Here is a 17,721-nt window from a genome sequence, read left to right as displayed (position 1 = left end):
TAAAAAGACAATAATCTGAAAAGGAAATGAATCTGAATGAGGTTAAATTTGAAATAAGAATAATAGAAAGAAGGTGCAGATAATTTCCATATTAGTTGTATTATTTATATCATAGTGAGCAACAGACTACTACTATTTGTGACATCCATTTCCTGTGACACTTTTCTACTTTTGCTACATTCAAAGGGATAATTCATCCCAAAATTAAAATTCTGTGTTCATGTTGTTCCAAACCCATTTGCTTATTATTATTTTTTTCCCATGGACCACAAAAGGAGATGTTAGGCACAATGTTAACTTCGGTCACCAATCACTTTCATTTCATCTTTTTTTCCATACAATGATGATGACTAAGGCTATCATTCTGCCTAACATGTTTTGGGGCCTTCATTCACTAGGGGCCCTAAAGTTTTGCAGACCTTATGCATCAGTGGTATACAAAAACATAAAGTTTCTTGCAATGAACAGTAACAGAGTATAATCATTATACAATAAATAAGTGTTATTAGTATGTTGTTTTTGCATCTGATATGCTAAGATTTATTTATTTATTTTTTATGTGGCATGCCAGTCCACCAGAGAAAACATGCACAAGTACTGATAAACTGGATAACAAGACAAATAACAGATCAATATTTAAGTCCTTTTTTATATAAAATTATCCTCCCTGCCAAGTAGGTGGCGATATGCAAATTTCCAAAAACAAAAGAAGAACAATGTTAAAGTGAAAGTGGAGATTTATAGTGAAAAAGGACTTAAATATTGATCTGTTTCTCACCCACACCTGTCATATCGCTTCTGATGATGGTCTTCAAGAGTCTTATGGATTACTTTTATGCTGCCTTTATATGCTTTTGGAGCTTCAAAATGTTGGTACCTATTCACTTGCATTGTATGGACCAACAGAGCTGAAATATTCTTCTAAAAATCTTTCTTTGTGTTCAGCAGAAGAAAGAAGTCATAAACATCTTGGATGGGATGAGGGTGAGTAAATGATGAGACAATGTACTATCCCTTTAAAAGAGAGGACGCTAAACAGATCAGGTGGGAGGAGTCGTTTTTGATTAATGCTTTACTCCATAATAAAAACAAAATAATAAAAAAAAATAATAAAAAAGGGCAAATATTGATAGGGATAAGGGTTGAGCTATAACAAATATATAAATTATAGAAATAATCGCTCAAAATACAGTATTTTGTAAAAGCTTCCTTTAGAAGATAGCCACAAGGCAGTACTATTGTAGCAAAATACAGAAATAAATACTTAAATAATTTTGGATGTAGTTTGTAAAGGTCGTTTTGTCTTCAGTCGTTACTTATGATATTTTCTGCAGTGCTTCTAAATATGACTGACAGTTCTGTAACAGATTATTTACAAATTGCTCTCTCTCTCTCTCTCTCTCTCTCTCTCTCTCTCTCTCTCTCTCTCTCTCTCTCTGTAGAGCGTTTCTAGTCAACACCCTGTTTCAAATAATGGCGAGGCTCCCCCTAGTGGAGTTCACTATTAACAAGAAATCATTAAGAACGTTTATACAATCCTATAAGCCTTCATTAATGACATTGCATGGATAGAAGGACAAATTCACCAAATAAAGTTCAGAAACAGTTTGATTCTTGGAAACAATAAGTTCAATAAGATCAATTGCCAGATTTTTTATTTTTTACATATTACATTTGTTGAAGTATCTAAAATAAAAAAGCATGCCAACTATCCCCTTTCCAAAATTGCACATTTCCATAAATATTAATAAGACACAAGTTTGCTAAATCAAAGAAAGGCTCTTCATGCAGCAGTTAGAATAACTTCACGAAGCAAGTTTTCTCTCACTTTTAAAGCCGTCAGTCCTAAAGCCCTGAATCCTGCTTATTTGGCAACTATAATGTGGCAAAAGATAAATTACAAAGCAATCTTTACATGATAAAATAACTGTTTATCGCTAATCTTACATCTCACAATAAATGCCACTTTTAAAATGACTTGTTTGTGCACTCGATTCACAAGCATGGGGCCATCTGAAATTCTCTGTCTTACACAATATGCTTCAGACTACTTAATTGTATTGCTTTAAAATGTAATGCAACTCAGCTGTATTTGACATACTAGATACAATTTTTTATCTGAAGTACAGAAGTATACATTTAAGAGTAAATGAATAAATTCAGCAAAGTACTGACTATCACCCTGATAAAATATGAAATATTGTATTTATTCTGTAACTGCAGCATATGGTACTAAACTGATATTTGGAGCTACAGACCTTTCCTTTGCCCATAAATAATACTCATTTTTTAAATAGCTTTTTTGTTGCAATTTTATTTGCTTTTCCAATGACACTGTGTTATCTGCTATGCTGACAAAGTTTTAATTTTAAAAGTCAGACATTTATAATAGTTTGGATCGCTTGTTTCCACCTCCACCAGCGCTGTTTTTTTCCTACATGACAAAAGCTCTGAGACCATGGGCAGTTAACGTAGCATCCTGAGTCTGCGGTAAAATAACACAGCCAAGAGGGCAGCAACAGAGCCCACAGTGACAAGGACAGCGAGAGCAACGGTCAGTCCAGCAGGGGACCCATTACCATTACTGTCTTTTTGAGCACCAGTCAGGGCTGTACAGGGAGACAAAAGGGAGAAAAAAGTTTGTTTGCATGTTTGCTGACACTCTTTCTTCAGTAATTATTATTAATCATATTACACATCAATACTAACCTTGTTCCTTTGAGGTAACAGCTGAAAGAAAGAAAGAGCAATTATGAATTATTATCCTTCTACATTTATGTGTCTTGAAATAACTTGGAATATGTAAATATACTAAATGTGTAAATAAACAAATTAAAGTGATTCATATCATTTTAGTGAGCCAATGCAAAGGTAGGAAAGAGCCATACGGGTGTCCACTCGAGTCTTGACAGGTCCTGAGGTGATGAGAGTGGTGTCTGAGACACCGTCTTTAATTGTTGTTGTCTGTGTGTCTCGTCTCCTCCTCCCACTGCATTGCTGATGATTGAAGAGAATGAAGCAAGTTATATACATCAAGACACACTTACTCTTATTTTTTTTATTAACTGAATTAAAGGGATAGTTCACCCAAAAATAAAAATTCTCTCATCATTTACTCACCCTCATGCTATCCCAGATGTTAATGACTTTCTTTCTTCTTCAGAACACAAAAAAAGATTTTTAGAAGAATATCTCAACTCTGTAGGTCCATACAATGCAAGTGAATGGCAACCAGAACTTTGAAGCTCCAAAAACAACATAAAGGCAGCATAAAATTAATCCATAAGACTCCAGTGGTTTAATCTATGTCTTCTGAATGAGAACAGACCAATGTATAACTCAATTTTCACTATAAATCATGATTTCAAGATCGATTACACTTCCTAGCATGTGCCAAGCGCTAGGAAGTGTAATCAAGCTTGAAATCATGATCGCCAAGGAGACTGCTGATGTCAAGACTTATAGTGAAAAGGGAGTTACATTTTGGTCTGTTCTCACCCAAAACCAACTGAATCACTTCAGAAGACATTGGTTAAACCACTTTTGTTGAATACTTTTATGCTGCCTTTATATGCTTTTTGGAGTTTCAAAGTTTTGGACCCCATTCACTTGCATTATATGGACCTACAGAGCTGAGATGTTCTTCTAAAAGTCCTTGTCCTTGTGAGAGAATTTAAATTTTTGGGTGAATTATTACTTTAACTTTTAAAATACAGCCAAATTAAGAATAAAGGTCTTATAAACTTTGAAGAGCTTCTGGTACCTTGAACTGGGTGCAGGTGTTGAGTTCACAAAGCCTGGTAATGCAGTGGAGGTAGTAGGTGGAGATGGTCTGGTTCTGCTGCTCTATAAAACGGAAGGCCGGGAAGCTGAAGCGAGCCTTCTGGCTGTCCCCGTTCTCCAACATGGTGGTCATCTGATCCTTTGAGCACCTTTTTAAGAAAAAGTTAAATTCACAAATAAACTTTACAGGACTAGACACGATAGAACATAGGATATAGAGAAAATATAGAGAAAAATATTTCATTGCATATTCAGAAAACAATTTTTTGTAACTATTGTAAACTTCCAGATAAATTATATAAGAAATATGTTAATAACAAATTCCCAGTGCTGTCTTTTGAAACCCTTATATAAAAAATATTTTGAAATGACAAAATTAGTTCCAACAATACAAGCATTGTTCATATTTGACTAACACATAAATATTGCTTCAATATTAATTAAAAAGAACTGTCTTGAATTTATGGACTTACGGTACAAAGAGATTGAAAAAGGTTGAATTTGAGGGTAGGGCTGAGATAGAGGCATAGCATCGGTCCAGCAGAATATGGTACCTGTGGAGGAGGTAAAGAACAGCTTCAGCCAATTTGTTACACAAACTAATGGAAGGATATATGAGAAGAAAAACCCTCAAATGTCACTCACTGTGATGTCAGGTTTGCTGCAATGACTTGCACGTATATTTTAGCCCTGAGCTCAATACCCAGAGGTGGGATTATGAGTGGAGAAGTGTAGTTCACATCCTGGAGACACATTTAAAAGATTAAATACTTGGCAGAGAGAATATATGACAAGCAATATATTTGGGTAATTGGGAAAACATTGGCTTTTCCCAAATTTCTCATTTTAAGTGTACACACTTTAAAGAGCTGCATGCTCAATGTGCTAATGAAGCTTCCGTTGTTGTCCTTCACTGCAATGGAGGAGGATGACCTGTAGAGGGAGGTAAAGACTAGAAATTAGAAGTGCCTTGGCCTCTTTAGATGGAGGGAAAATAAAAAGTAGGTATAGCTGCAGGCTGGAGACCTCCAATATGGGGGAATCTCCAAAAGGGGCGGGGTCACTCCTAAAGGGTTGGGGTTACTCCAAAAGGGTGCTTCACTTCCACTCACGGTTAAGGTTAGGGAAAGGGTTAGGTTAGGTTAGGGTCTCCCTATATATCTTCAATGGCGATTTGGAGCTTAGGCCCCTTTTCGGAGCAATGTCTGCAACTATTATACCCTTCTCGAAAATAAAGATTCTACATTCGAGCTGCATATTCATTGTTTAATATGTGAGAACCTTTGGGCCAGTCCAAAGGTTAAAGCCTATGAACTTTCTTGTGCTTTCATCAATGCTTCCACTTTCAAGAGCAGCACTGATTTAAGAATCCTTTAAAAAATAAAAAGAGCTTACACATCAACTTGTGTATTGTTGATCAGGTATTCGAGTGGATATGCACAGGAGTAAAAATATTTCAGCTCGGCATTGTAGGTCACTGTTCCGACTGTGGGGTCGAAAGATCGAATCACCCCACTGATGTTAACCGTCTGGATGTTAGAGAAGTCAGAGAATGGGCCGATGCCTGGAGCGCTGGTGGTCTAAAATATAAAAGGATAAAAATAAAACTAAGTACGCATGCACAGAGAGAAAACAAAACAAAGGCAAATGAGCTAGAGATAGTGAGAAAGGGAAAATCAATTCACCCCTTTAAAAGTCATCTCACAAGATTCCAAGTAACTTATTTCAATAAATGTTAACTTTAAACGTTTGGAATACTATTAAAAAACACTCAGTAAATGGTCTGCATGGGATTAGAATTAAGGGGCCATTCACACCGAACATGTTTTTGCATCGGTCCGCAATGTTTTGGAATATTTTTTCTATGTAAACAAGAGCTACACGGACTTCTTTAAAAGCGCATTTTGAGACAACTGCGATCTATTCTGTTTAGTGCGTTGTGAGGTGTCTAGATCTTTTAAGCACAAGAACGTGTTCAATCTGAACGTCCCCCAAACACTGACCCCTTTTGGTTAGACTCAATAATCAGCATAGGTGTAGCTTCGGATCTGATATTACTTACTAAGAAGATGCTGCCACAGGCGTCCGCTTGTCTGAGTGGGAAACTGAAGCGCACGACAGGTGGAGTCACAGACGCATCCAAAGTTCCTCGACACAGTGGGTCATTTGCAATTTGGTTCAAAATCAACAAACTCTCGTTATATCCCGTGTAAATGACTGGGCAAACCTGGATTGCCAAATTTATAGATTGGGTCCCGCAACTCACTGCGATGTCAGTGTACTCTGTCAAGGCAATGGTATCCTTGTTAGACTGTGATGCTCCTGGATAATTTTCTTACAAATAGCACTTAATAATTATGTTAGTTAGTTTTAAAGCAGTTGGAAAAAATCATAGGAGAATAACCCTCAGGTTGCACAAGGAAAATACCTGGACGCCTGAAGTAATTTCCACAATCAGTTAAAGAGAGAGCCAGGTGACCTTGAATGAGTGTTCCCAAAATCAAGAGGTGGAGTAGAGCCATGTCAGTGATCTTCCCTTCATACATTTCAAGCTGAATAAAAAAATAGCCTCAAACAAACTAAGCCCTATCAGAACACCAGAAAAAGTCCCTAATGCCTTAATAGCTCTTGAAGGTATTTCTGCTGTTTATGGTAAGTTCCCTTACTGTTCCTCCTCAACTTGGCTGCTGGATTAATTTGACTAGCTTCACCCTGTTCTTTATATATATGTGTAAGAGATGTTAGTAAGAGCACTGCTGCAGGATTGGACCAAAATAAGGTCATTTGCCATTTGGTATGGTTGCTAGAGTTCTTAAGAACAATTCACTTTTGTGGATAAGGTCTTTACCTTCAGGCAAATAATGAAACCTTAAACATCACCTTCAAATTTAGACCATAAACAATGACCACTGTCTTTGTCATTTAGTATGGCCCTTGAACATCCTGGAACATACTAAGATGTAATTTCATAAACTAAGTCCAAACTCTATTGAAGATGCACACAATGTGTGAGAGGTCCCCTCTTCTCTTTGACCTTAAAGTGTAACTCTGTCACTGTGACATCTGACTGTGAATGTCTTTTAGGAGATGTACTGTATATTCCATGGACACATTTTGGACATTGCCTGAAATTCAAGCATAGTGATGGTTTGTCTCATACACCCATTTGATTTAGCCTGAAATGCTGCTGTTCATTTTTAGCTCTGTTGGTGTAGACATTTTGGAAATTTCAAGCGGATTGTGATAAATTGAATCTGGGTTTTGATCCTACAAATAAAACATTAATTCAGTCATCCTAAAGCTTGATTCCAGCGAATCCAATAGTTAAACTGAGACTGTACTTTCAAAACAACTGCAAAACCATCAGTACTGGATTCTTGTTAGGTTGTCATATTTACGCCATATCAAGAGATAATGAGGTGAAATCTGTGACTGTTAGACTCTAAATTTGTTTAACTTTAATGTGAAAATGTGGTACAAATTCACAGGACAAGCCATTGGAATGGTAATGCAAACCTGTCAGCTGAGCTACCTGGGAAGTTAAAAACAGTTTTTCGAATTCGGGTCAAACCAGAGAGCTGGGTGTTGCCTTTCCTCTATTGTGAATGATACAAAACCATGGAAATTGTTACAAACCTATAAATAACATGATGCTGGCCATGTATAGGAAAAGGCTGCATTGTTTCATTTCAAATGGTCCATGGCATTCACTGTAAATAAGTTATCAGAACTAAAAAAAAATCAGTTGCATCAATTTTAAAGTTAATAAACTCCCATGTTCAAGTTAACAGAACTTTCAGATTTTGTGCTATGCATTCACATTAGCTGCTGTTAACTTAAAATATTGGGTAAGCTAACAAACCTCAACTTAAATAATTTAAGTTGAGGTAATCTATTTAGCTAGTGCTAGCTAAAGCTAGCTAGCTCATTGAATGCTAGCATGCTCAATATATGCTAATAACACTATGCTTTGATTAGCATAGCTATTCCTCAACAAGTACAGAAATGTACTGTAAAACAATCTTAAAATTACCTGTCTTCAATCTTAACTTAAGCTCCACTATTTACCATAATGTAACCCTCAAAAACTTTAACATAACAGAAACTGTTCTAAATAACACAACAAAACATTAACCACTAACAAGTATCGCCCTTTACATTCATCTTGCACAAAGAGACATTATATTACACTTAATGTAAACATTTACTCTCCCTGTCGAGTGCCATGCAAAGCATGCTGGAAAATTGAAATTCCCAGCCCAGATTCAGTTAAATTTATGTTCCTGTAAATTTAAAGAGACAAGTTCATTACACTCAAAACATTAAACAATTCAGGATACTTAAAAGGTTTCAGTTGCGTGAACTCAAAAGAAAGAGAAAGTTCTAAATACTCATCAAGGTTAATTTATTGGAATTAATTTGTATGATACATTTTTTTCCTACTCAAAACAATTAATTATTTTGAGAATTAGGGTTTACAGTGTCTTTTTGCAATGTAATACTGCACCAGATATTTTCTGGCTTTTGTACCATTGTTTAGACTCATTACAGGGCCTGCAGTTATCTGGGATTATGTGGAGAAAGGATGCTGATTGCGTAGATCTAAAGTTTCACTGTGACAATCAAATGGTGCTTGTATCTTTGTTGTAATTTTGATCAAAAGGTTTTAAAAAGAGTTTCATTACTTGTGGCTGTATAGAAAATGTTCTGATTTTATTTCCACTTTATGTTGGTGATCACCTGTTGTAGACTGATTTAAACATGCACAGACAAATGACAGGCATCAAAATAAGTGAAATAAGACTTCAGTTGGATTGTCACAAATAAAATAAAAAAATCCAAATATCATCCACATGCATGACATAGTTTATGACATACAGTTATAATACAAATAGGTCAAACAGGTTATAATGGCACCTTGTTGCAAAATACTCTATAAAGTATTTTTAATAATATTTCACATTTTAACCATACCATAGAATAACCATATCTTTCACTCTTTTCTCTTTTTTTCACTTATTCATATTTGCACACACGTTTACACACACAGCTTAAAAGATATGCAAGAAGTCATGAAAAAAATCACAAAACAAACCATCTAAAATCATCTATGTGTGCATGCTACACACTACTCTTGTGCATTGCACTTTAAGACATAATTAATCAGACCCTGAATATAATCATAATTAGCTGAGGTATTGGGAACATTACCATCAAAATCCCGTTAAAATGGGAATAGAAGACTCATATACAGTCCAAACGTATTGTAATGTGGCCATATGCTGATTTTGGGATACAAAAGCACACACACATTCAGTTTACTGTAAGAGTAGCATTAAGGACTAGATTAAAAAGGAATGAAAGGAATATGACAGAAAATACAGATTTCCAAGAAATCTGTGTTGAGAGTTGTATACACATCTGACTGTAAATAAATGTACAGTTCAAACTAGACAGACAGGATTTGGAAGCCATGGTCAAAGAGTGGAGGTCATCTGAAGCTGGGGTTCCAGACCCCCGTCAGACTAGAAGGGCTGGGCTTGCTGAGCAGCCTGAGGGACAAGATGAAGAGGCCCAGGCTAATCACGCCCAGCACGACCACACCCGATATCAAAGCACTGGTTACATTATTCAGCTGCTGGGAGGAATTGTTCACTGAAGGGGCACAGAAAGGGATGAGATTATGTAAGTGGGGGGAATAGGGGTAATAAGGGTGAAATGGGGATGGGGTGGGGGTTGAAGGACAGAGGGAATTGAGAATAGACTTCTGCAAATGGGAACCATGGTTGTCATGGATCTTATTTAAAGAACTTGACTCTGGTGTCCATTGTTTCACTGTGAAAACAGAGCTGATGTCTTACAGAAGGAACACAGCAGCGGAGGGGTGGGGTGGGGTGGGGTGTGGGGTGGTCTACTAATAAAAAAACAAGTTATACATTAGCCACTTGTTAAGTTACTTCTTAAGAAATGTCTTACCGAGTTGTGAGTTGTTGGTTGGAGTTTCATCTGCAAAAGAGGCACAAGATGGACTCTAAACATTTTAAGACTACTTCAAGACATGGGAAAGAGTAAGAATAATGATGCTGAGAGGCTCTCACCACTTCTAGTGATTATGGGGCCTGCGGTTATGACTGCATCCCCAGAGGATGAACCCGACACTACATGATCATCAATAGTGTCTCTCCTCCTGCGCTTTCCACAGATCTGCACAGAGTGATATTGAGGTCAGCTCTCTCATTTAGTTATGACACTGTTTTACTTAGAATAAGTTTTCTTAGAATACCTTTTTACATAACATTCTTTAGCATTAAAGAGTTCACCCAAAAATGTAATTCTCTCATCATTTAGTCACCCTCATTACATCTCACATTTGTATGACTTTCATTCTTCTGCTAAACACAAACAAAGATTTTTAGAAGAATATCTCAGCTCTGTAGGTCCATACAATCACCATTCACTTGCATTGTATGGACCTACAGAGCTGAGATATTCTTCTAAAAATCTTTGTTTGTGTTCTGCAGAACAAAGAAATTCACATTTGGAATGGCATGAGGGTGAGTTAATGATGAGAGAATTTTCATTTTTGGGTGAACTATTCCTTACAATATTATAGAATAGTACAAATGCTATTGTATTTAAAAGAATAGATCACCCAAAAATGAAAAATTGGGCATCATTTACTCACTCTCATGTTGTTCCCAACCCATATGATAATCTTTCTTCAGTGGAACACAAACAGAGATGTTAGGCAGAATGCTACCCTCAGTCACCATTCTCTTTCATGGGATCTTTTTTTCCATACAGTGAAAGTGAACATTTCTGCATAACATCACCTTTTGTGTTCCACTGAGGATTGAAAGTCATACAAGTTTGGAAGGATGGTGTGGTTGAGTGAATGTCAACAGAATTGTCATTTTTGGGTAAATTATTTCTTAATGCTTAACTGTATATTTCTCATGCTCATTAACCAACCAGTTAAGCTGTTTACCGGCATTAACATGGCACAGTCATCTACTCGACACAGCTTGGTGACACAGTGCAGGAACACAGTGGACATCTTCTGGTTCTTATGTTTTACAAAACGGAAGACTTCAAATGCAAAGCGGCCCACCTGACTCTTTCCGTTCTCAAAAACTGTTGTCTGCGGATCCTTGTAACACCTGTTTAAAGCCCCCCCATAGAACAAATTTACAGTATACGTAGGCTCAAATCTGCTGATATCTAACAGAGTGATTCTTTTCAGTTATAGCCAAACACACACACACACACACACACACACAAATACACATGCACACGCACACACACACACACACACACACACACACACACACACACACACAAATAATTTTCTCTAAAAGGCCTTTGTGCATTGTATAGTAGTAAGTTGAGCAGGTAATGGGGACTCACCGAGTTAATGCGTACATAATTTCGGAAAATACAAAATTACCCAAAGAAAAGGTCATAGCGTATCTCATCATTAGGGTTCCCAGAGGGAGTGGCGTAACAGTGATCCATCAGAACATTCCACCTTTGGGGGAAACACAGACATTTTTGCTATCAATGGGAGTCTAATCTCAAATCTCTGTTGCAACAAAATAGAATTGGTTAATATTGGCCCGGAGCTCAAGAACTGAGTATTTACTCAAGAAGTCAAGTGAGTATTTCTCACAATTTATACTACTAACCTCTACATATATCCTTACACAGGCTAACTAAAACTAACTTACTGTGATGTGATATAGATTTACAGCTAAATTCATTATTAGTGTTTCATAAATGATAAATTTAACATGCAAAAAAGGTGCACGAAGAAATGTCCGGATTGTATTTCAACCCAAAATTAAAAGAAAGAAACTATAATTTACATAAAGATTTTACATAAAAAAAATAAGCCTATTTTGATTTTTTTTTTTTTACAATGTAATACTATTTTAATCACAATTACGCACATTCAACCCTAAATTCTCATGACTGTGATATATGTGTGTGTGTGTGTGTGGTTTTTTTTTTTTTTTTATGAAATCAGCATAAATTAAATTCAGCAAGACAAGGGTGCATCTCAGTTAGCTCCTTAGTTCAGTAGTCAGGGCACTGATCAGTGAGTGGGCTATTTCTAGGACCGTCCCAATTGCAAAATCATTCCAGTGCACTGAAACGTTAGCTCCCTAAAAAATCCCAGAATGCACCATAACAACCAGGGAGCATCATTGCTCACTATGTTCCCTTATCGAAAACATCCTCTGAAGTCTCTCAAGTCATTAGAAGACAAGCACAAGTGTAAAAGTGTAAAGTCAAAGCCTTATTCTCTCTTTAAAAGAGATGCCGTTTGTAATATCTTTCATCCATATAATGATCACGAAAAGGAAATGATGAGTTTTAAGAAGTTAAAAAAAACACTCCTTCGTATTTTCATTGCTTCTTTAATGTAATTTCTCTTTCATAAAACACTGTACGTTTGAATATCTACCACGAAAATGCACGACAGTGTCATTTGTACAGTGATGGTGTTGATTAATACCAGCTGTGTTTAAATGCGCAAACTCATTATACTTTTGCTGGTGATTGAGTCATAAGTGTCCCAATGTTCACTGGATGAACACCCTTGCCAGTGCCCGAATTCGTGTTCACGATATACTGATTCATGACATAGGGATCTAGGGAGCGATATGAGATACACCCAAGTACTACCATGACGTACACTTACCATGATGTGCATTATCACATCGTCATGGAAATAGTCACAATGGACACAGTTTCTTCTTTTGTTGGGATAAAATTGTTCATGAGACTCATCCAAACATATATTTCTCTGTATTCTAAGACGTAATACCTCCTGTCCAGATTCGTAGCCTTAACTGCAGCAAACACGCGAGTCTTCAAGGACAGGCCAGTCATGGGTATAGAGATCAGCTGACTGAAGGTTGAGTCCTGTTAAAATTTCAGATGAAAGTTAGCGTCATAACTGTGGTCTCACAAAAATACATACAAAATATATGGTTAATAATGGGGGAAAATGTCCTTTAAACCTTTATTGTACAGTTGGGCATGCATAAATGTTTTCTTATCCCTTCTTTGCCACATTTATATTGTATAATAATATAATGATATTTATATTAATATTTGTGCTGTTTTCTGAGTAAATATACCATAGAGGTCACTTACATTGTGAAGAACTAAACTGAGAGTGCTCAGGAAAGTGCCATTGTTGTCCTTTACTGATATTGCAGCAGATGAGCTGGTAAAGGAGATCAAGACATTGTTGTCTATTCACAGCAGAAAGTATCAACAAAGCAGGAATTAATCTGCTCTTGTTTAACAGTGCACTGAGAACATGTGGTGCATTTTCATAGGTTAATAAGGGAAATAAGATAAAGAATATCTCTCAGTGCAATTTTGGGGAAAATTCTTATTTAAAGGGATAGTTCAAATAAAAATGAAAATTATGTCATCATTTACTCATCCTCATGTTATTCTAAACCTGTATGACTTCTGTGGAGCACAAGAAAAGACTTTTAAAGAATGTTGACGATGCTCTTTTTTCCATACAATCAGAGTGAATGGTGATGGAGGCTATCAGTCTCTAACATTCTGCCTAGCATCTCCTTTTGTGTTCCATGAAAGAAAGAAAGAAAGCCATTCAACAACATGAGGGTTAAGGCAAGGCTAAGATGGGTTTCAGAACTATAGTAGTGACAATTAGGGTGTTACATCATCACACAGAAAAACTGACTTACGATGCGAGTTGGCTGTTGTTGAGCAGGTACTCCAGAGGATAACTGCAACTAAATTTATACTGCAGACCTGGAAGGTAGCTGATGACAGTAGGAGGGTCTGGGGTGTCAATGTAGCCCGAAATATTCCCCGTCTGCACCATGGAGATGTTCCCATAAGCATTGTAGCCCTGCGCTGTAGAAACCTGCACACACATTGAAAAATATTTATAGCTCAAAAAGTTCCCTTAATTTAAAACTCATTTACATAAGGGAAATCACAATATTTATCTTATCTTTAAAATCTTTAAAATTACATGTGCAGTTCTAGCAGAACCAATGAGTATATCAGTTACTTTATGTAATACAGTAATTATTAACACACCAAAAAATATCTTGTACAAAAGGTAATTCTGACACAAGTTCAGCCATGAATACTCTCTGAAAGATTTCACATGTTAATATGGGTTTGAAATATTGATAGGATATTGGTCTTGGCGGACTAGATCTTCTACGGTGCTGCTGCTGAAGAACAAGTACGGAGACTTGCTACTGCTAGAACTTATACAGACATACTGAGTTAAGCATGTGGACATGCTGCTGCTACTGCTGCACAATTAGACCTAGCACAAGACATGCTACCTTGAGAATGTAGGACATGTTGCTGCACAAATTGACAAACAAACAATCCCCATGTAGCAGATCTAGACAAGTGGAGCTGGGGTGGAGGTGGGTTTCAGAGAAAAACTCTTGCAGCGTGCTGGAGTGAATCCAGCTTATCTGCTAAACTGAGCTATTTAAATGTTACACAAAGAGAGAGACACACATTTTTTGGCTACCCGTTTGGCTAAGTAGTGATGCAAAACAGAACTGTAGTGGTACTGTGGCACAATATGGTATCAGATGGTAATGCCATGATACTTAAGCACATCTGCACCAGAAACTACGGTTAAAAATTAACATATTTTAGGTGTTAAAGCCAAATGCAATTAAATAAAGAGTAGGAAAGCTCACAATCTAGAAGGAAATATTTCTGGAAAATGTTTTATTTAGAGGCCAAAGTGCAAAGTGCAAAAAGTGACAGGTTACAAAAATTTTGTGTGATATTCTTTCATCTGTGTTATAGAGTTAAACATGCAAACTGGGCTCTATTTTTAACCAAATTTTTTACAGTAAGTGGTCTAATACATTTAGAACATATCAAGTGTAATGTATTTCTTACCACCAGCGTGTTCCCACAGGCCTCCAGAGTGCTCAGACTGATGCTGAAAAGCACAGCTGTGGGGAAGGTGTTGTTGTTTATGAAGCCTCGGCATTGGACATCTCCATGACGACCATTCAGTGCCAGGTCAGCATCAGTGTATCCAGAGTACAGCACAGGGCACAGGTTAATCTTCAATGTGATTGTCTGTACACCACAGTAAACACTAATATCTCTCTCACCTCGAGGGGAAAACAGAGAGAAAGCTAAAGTTAAAAACATGAAATTAAAACCTCAAAATTCTGTATCTGCTGCTTTTGGAGACAACATTCTTTACAAAACATGTGCTCATATAAAATAAGAATATTTAGTGGGGTTTCGAAAGTCTGAGACCACTAATGAAAATACTTTTATTTTCCATTTTTCTTATTTAATATTTCTTTCCCCAAATAACATTATATTATTAGGATAACAACTTGAGTGAAATGTTGAAGTGAAAAAAATAACATGAATTTTAGAATGTTTTTGGTTTGTTCCCCTTTTGCTTTAATGACATCACACACTTCAACTGTCATTGACTCCACAAGTTTGTGCAAAACTTGATGATCCATGTCATCCAGCATGATCTGAGAATGTTCCAAAGAGCATCTTATGTGCCCTTTTATACAAAGGAGTTAACACGGTCAGTGCCACAAATTTGTTTATGTGATTATTGGCCTAGAAATAGTGAAGAATCTTAAATAGTAGGGTAAATATAGGGACAATAGTTACAGTGCAAAATTTGTCAACTTAGGCAAAGGCATTTGAGACAGCAAGATGCTTTTTTGAGTGACAAATAAAGATAAAACTTATTCAAAATAACCACTTCAGACACAAAATTTACCCCAAATACCATCCTTTTACTTTTTGCGCAGTTATTAAAAACTTTGGATTTAATCACCTTGAACAAAGCTGAGAATTATAAATAAGTATTTTGTCTAAAAATATGATAATTTCAGAAATTCTCAATAGCTACATACATTTGCAACATTTAAATTATTAAATATTAGATCAAATGACCTCAAAAACAAACTTTAAACATTGCACACAATAATATCATGGATCAGGAATGTTTTGCAGTGTATAGTGACAAACAGGTGTTAAGGAAATTATTGTGGTAGTTTTTGTTGTTGTTTAGTGTTTTGGTTGAAAATAACATCAAAAGTGCCTTTTACTCCATGGGCCTTTAGCCCCCTTTTACCCTATTTATTTATTTAAATAGCACCTTCTAGCAATTTAGCACAAAGTGCTTCACAAAATATAAAATTAAAACACAATTAGTAAAACACAAGGTAAAAACAAAAAAAGTAGTAAAAGCAAGTCTATAAAAACAAGTTTTTAAACATGTCTTAAAAACAGACACAGATTCAGCAGATCTAATATCCCAGGGCAGGCTGTTCCATAATCATGGGGCCTTCACTACAAATGCTCTATCACCTTTTGTTTTCATCTTGATCTTGGAACAGCCAATAGTTCACGACAAGAAGATCTAAGAGGTCTAACTCTAAATAATCTGGAGCCAAACCATGTAATGCCTTGTATGTAATTAATACAATCTTAAAATCAACCCTAAAATGAAATGGTAACCAATGCAAAGAAGCTAAAACTGGAGTAATATGATTTAAATACCTAGTTTGTGTCGAAAGTCTAGCTGCAGTAATTTGCACTGACTGTAGCCATCTGGATAGCAATGAAAATGTATGTTGTATTTTCAAATCACAGAACCAAGAGGTAACATACTGTATATAGAGAAAACAAAATGAGCCCTAACAGGGATCCTTGCAGAACACCACGATTTATTGTTGAAGAGGAGGACATCTCATTTCCAACAGACACTACAAATTTCCTATTTGAGAAATAGGAAACAAACCAGTCTAAAGCCACCCCAGATATTCCCACCCATCTCTTCATTGTATCAATTAAAACTGAATGATCAACTGTATCAAATGATGCAATTAAATCAAGCAACACTAAAATGGAGCCCTCATTTTACATAATTTCTTTGTTTTAAATTTGGCAAAGTACTAAAACTTTCTTTGTATTTCCAGGTTTAAATTAGAATTTGTATTCCAGATGTTCAGTGTGTTCTCAGAATTTTGGACCCCACTGTTTCTCTAATATAGAAAAAATTAAACGTTGGTGTTTACATTCTGAGACATATGGATTTTGGGTGTTGATTTCTTACCAGGAAATCTGCTGTGGTAGTTTGGATCACAGTTGAATCCATTGAATTGTGTCAAAGCTAAAGGAATCCCACTGAAAATCACAAGAAGAACACATATCCACTCCATTTCAACACCTGGAATGGAACGAAAAAACAGTCATTCTTGTCATATCAAAAATACACTCAAAACTAATGGTAAAACTAGTAAAACAGCAACAGTTTTGTTGTCGTAAAGCAATAGTTTACCCAAAAATGAAAATTCTGTCATCATTCACTCCCATATGACTTTATTTCTTTAATGCAACACAAAAAGAGACGTTAGACAGAATGTTAGCTTCAACCACCATTCAATTTCATTGCACATTTTTTCACAATGAAAGTAATTAGTGACTGAGGCTATATTCTAACATCTAATTTGTATGTTCCACAGAAGTCATCCAGGTTTGGTACAACATGAGGGTGAGGAAATTATGACAACATGTTCATTTTTGGATGAACTATACCTTTAATAGTGACAATGTAATAATAGTGTTACAGTGATAAATTAAAAGTGCCGAGTACCCTCTCTTACCTCAGTCCCCTGATGCAAGTAAGCTGTGCTCCATGTGTTTGGACCTGCTGCCGGTGAGTGAATGGGCAGCCTGAAATCTCCACAGGGCCACCTGCACTACGGCCCCTACTGCAGCCAAAACAATGAGCCATTATCAAAACCCTTTAACAAAAAGAGCTGTCCTGGACAACATGGGAAAAACCATCAAAACCTCCATGCACTGAACAAATCTTTTTTAAGGACCCAGAAACATGAGCAGCTTTTACGATTTCCC

General features: G+C 36.3%; 2 protein-coding genes across 2 annotated transcripts; both read right to left on the bottom strand.

The window, feature by feature from the left end:
• Positions 1 to 2,276: 2,276 nt before the first annotated feature.
• On the bottom strand, positions 2,277 to 6,327 carry LOC127422214 (zona pellucida-like domain-containing protein 1). Its single transcript, XM_051665552.1, has 10 exons — positions 6,212 to 6,327; positions 5,846 to 6,066; positions 5,179 to 5,363; positions 4,644 to 4,716; positions 4,429 to 4,526; positions 4,257 to 4,337; positions 3,764 to 3,932; positions 2,889 to 2,997; positions 2,710 to 2,730; positions 2,277 to 2,609 (listed from the first exon to the last, which is right to left on the bottom strand). Exons 1-10 carry the CDS (start codon positions 6,303 to 6,305, stop codon positions 2,467 to 2,469), a joined length of 1,194 nt encoding a protein of 397 aa, XP_051521512.1. The 5' UTR covers positions 6,306 to 6,327; the 3' UTR covers positions 2,277 to 2,466.
• A 2,020-nt stretch (positions 6,328 to 8,347) lies between these two features.
• On the bottom strand, positions 8,348 to 17,024 carry LOC127422195 (zona pellucida-like domain-containing protein 1). The gene is made up of 10 exons (XM_051665525.1): positions 16,919 to 17,024; positions 14,716 to 14,936; positions 13,518 to 13,699; positions 12,946 to 13,018; positions 12,614 to 12,711; positions 11,231 to 11,311; positions 10,772 to 10,943; positions 9,882 to 9,987; positions 9,760 to 9,789; positions 8,348 to 9,438 (listed from the first exon to the last, which is right to left on the bottom strand). Exons 1-10 carry the CDS (start codon positions 17,022 to 17,024, stop codon positions 9,275 to 9,277), a joined length of 1,233 nt encoding a protein of 410 aa, XP_051521485.1. The 3' UTR covers positions 8,348 to 9,274.
• Positions 17,025 to 17,721: the final 697 nt, after the last annotated feature.

This window comes from Myxocyprinus asiaticus, chromosome 31 (assembly GCF_019703515.2).
Source record: "Myxocyprinus asiaticus isolate MX2 ecotype Aquarium Trade chromosome 31, UBuf_Myxa_2, whole genome shotgun sequence".
NCBI classification, from domain to species: domain Eukaryota; kingdom Metazoa; phylum Chordata; class Actinopteri; order Cypriniformes; family Catostomidae; genus Myxocyprinus; species Myxocyprinus asiaticus.
The sequence above is the reverse complement of the archived record's forward strand: the minus strand, read 5'-3'. Positions and strand labels throughout refer to the sequence as shown.

Bases quoted from the DNA above. Each gene is read 5' to 3' on its own strand.
- LOC127422214 (XM_051665552.1), bottom strand. From the start codon at position 6,305: ATGGCTCTACTCCACCTCTTGATTTTGGGAACACTCATTCAAGGTCAC. The intron at 5,364-5,845 runs GTAAGTAATATC...TTTATATTTTAG, and splicing joins CCTGTGGCAGCATCTTCTTA to ACCACCAGCGCTCCAGGCAT. The intron at 2,610-2,709 runs GTTAGTATTGAT...CTCCCTGTACAG, and splicing joins TGTTACCTCAAAGGAACAAG to CCCTGACTGGTGCTCAAAAA.
- LOC127422195 (XM_051665525.1), bottom strand. From the start codon at position 17,024: ATGGAGTGGATATGTGTTCTTCTTGTGATTTTCAGTGGGATTCCTTTA. The intron at 13,700-14,715 runs GTAAGAAATACA...ATGTGTGTGCAG, and splicing joins CCTGTGGGAACACGCTGGTG to GTTTCTACAGCGCAGGGCTA. The intron at 13,019-13,517 runs GTAAGTCAGTTT...CTCCTTTACCAG, and splicing joins AACAACAGCCAACTCGCATC to CTCATCTGCTGCAATATCAG.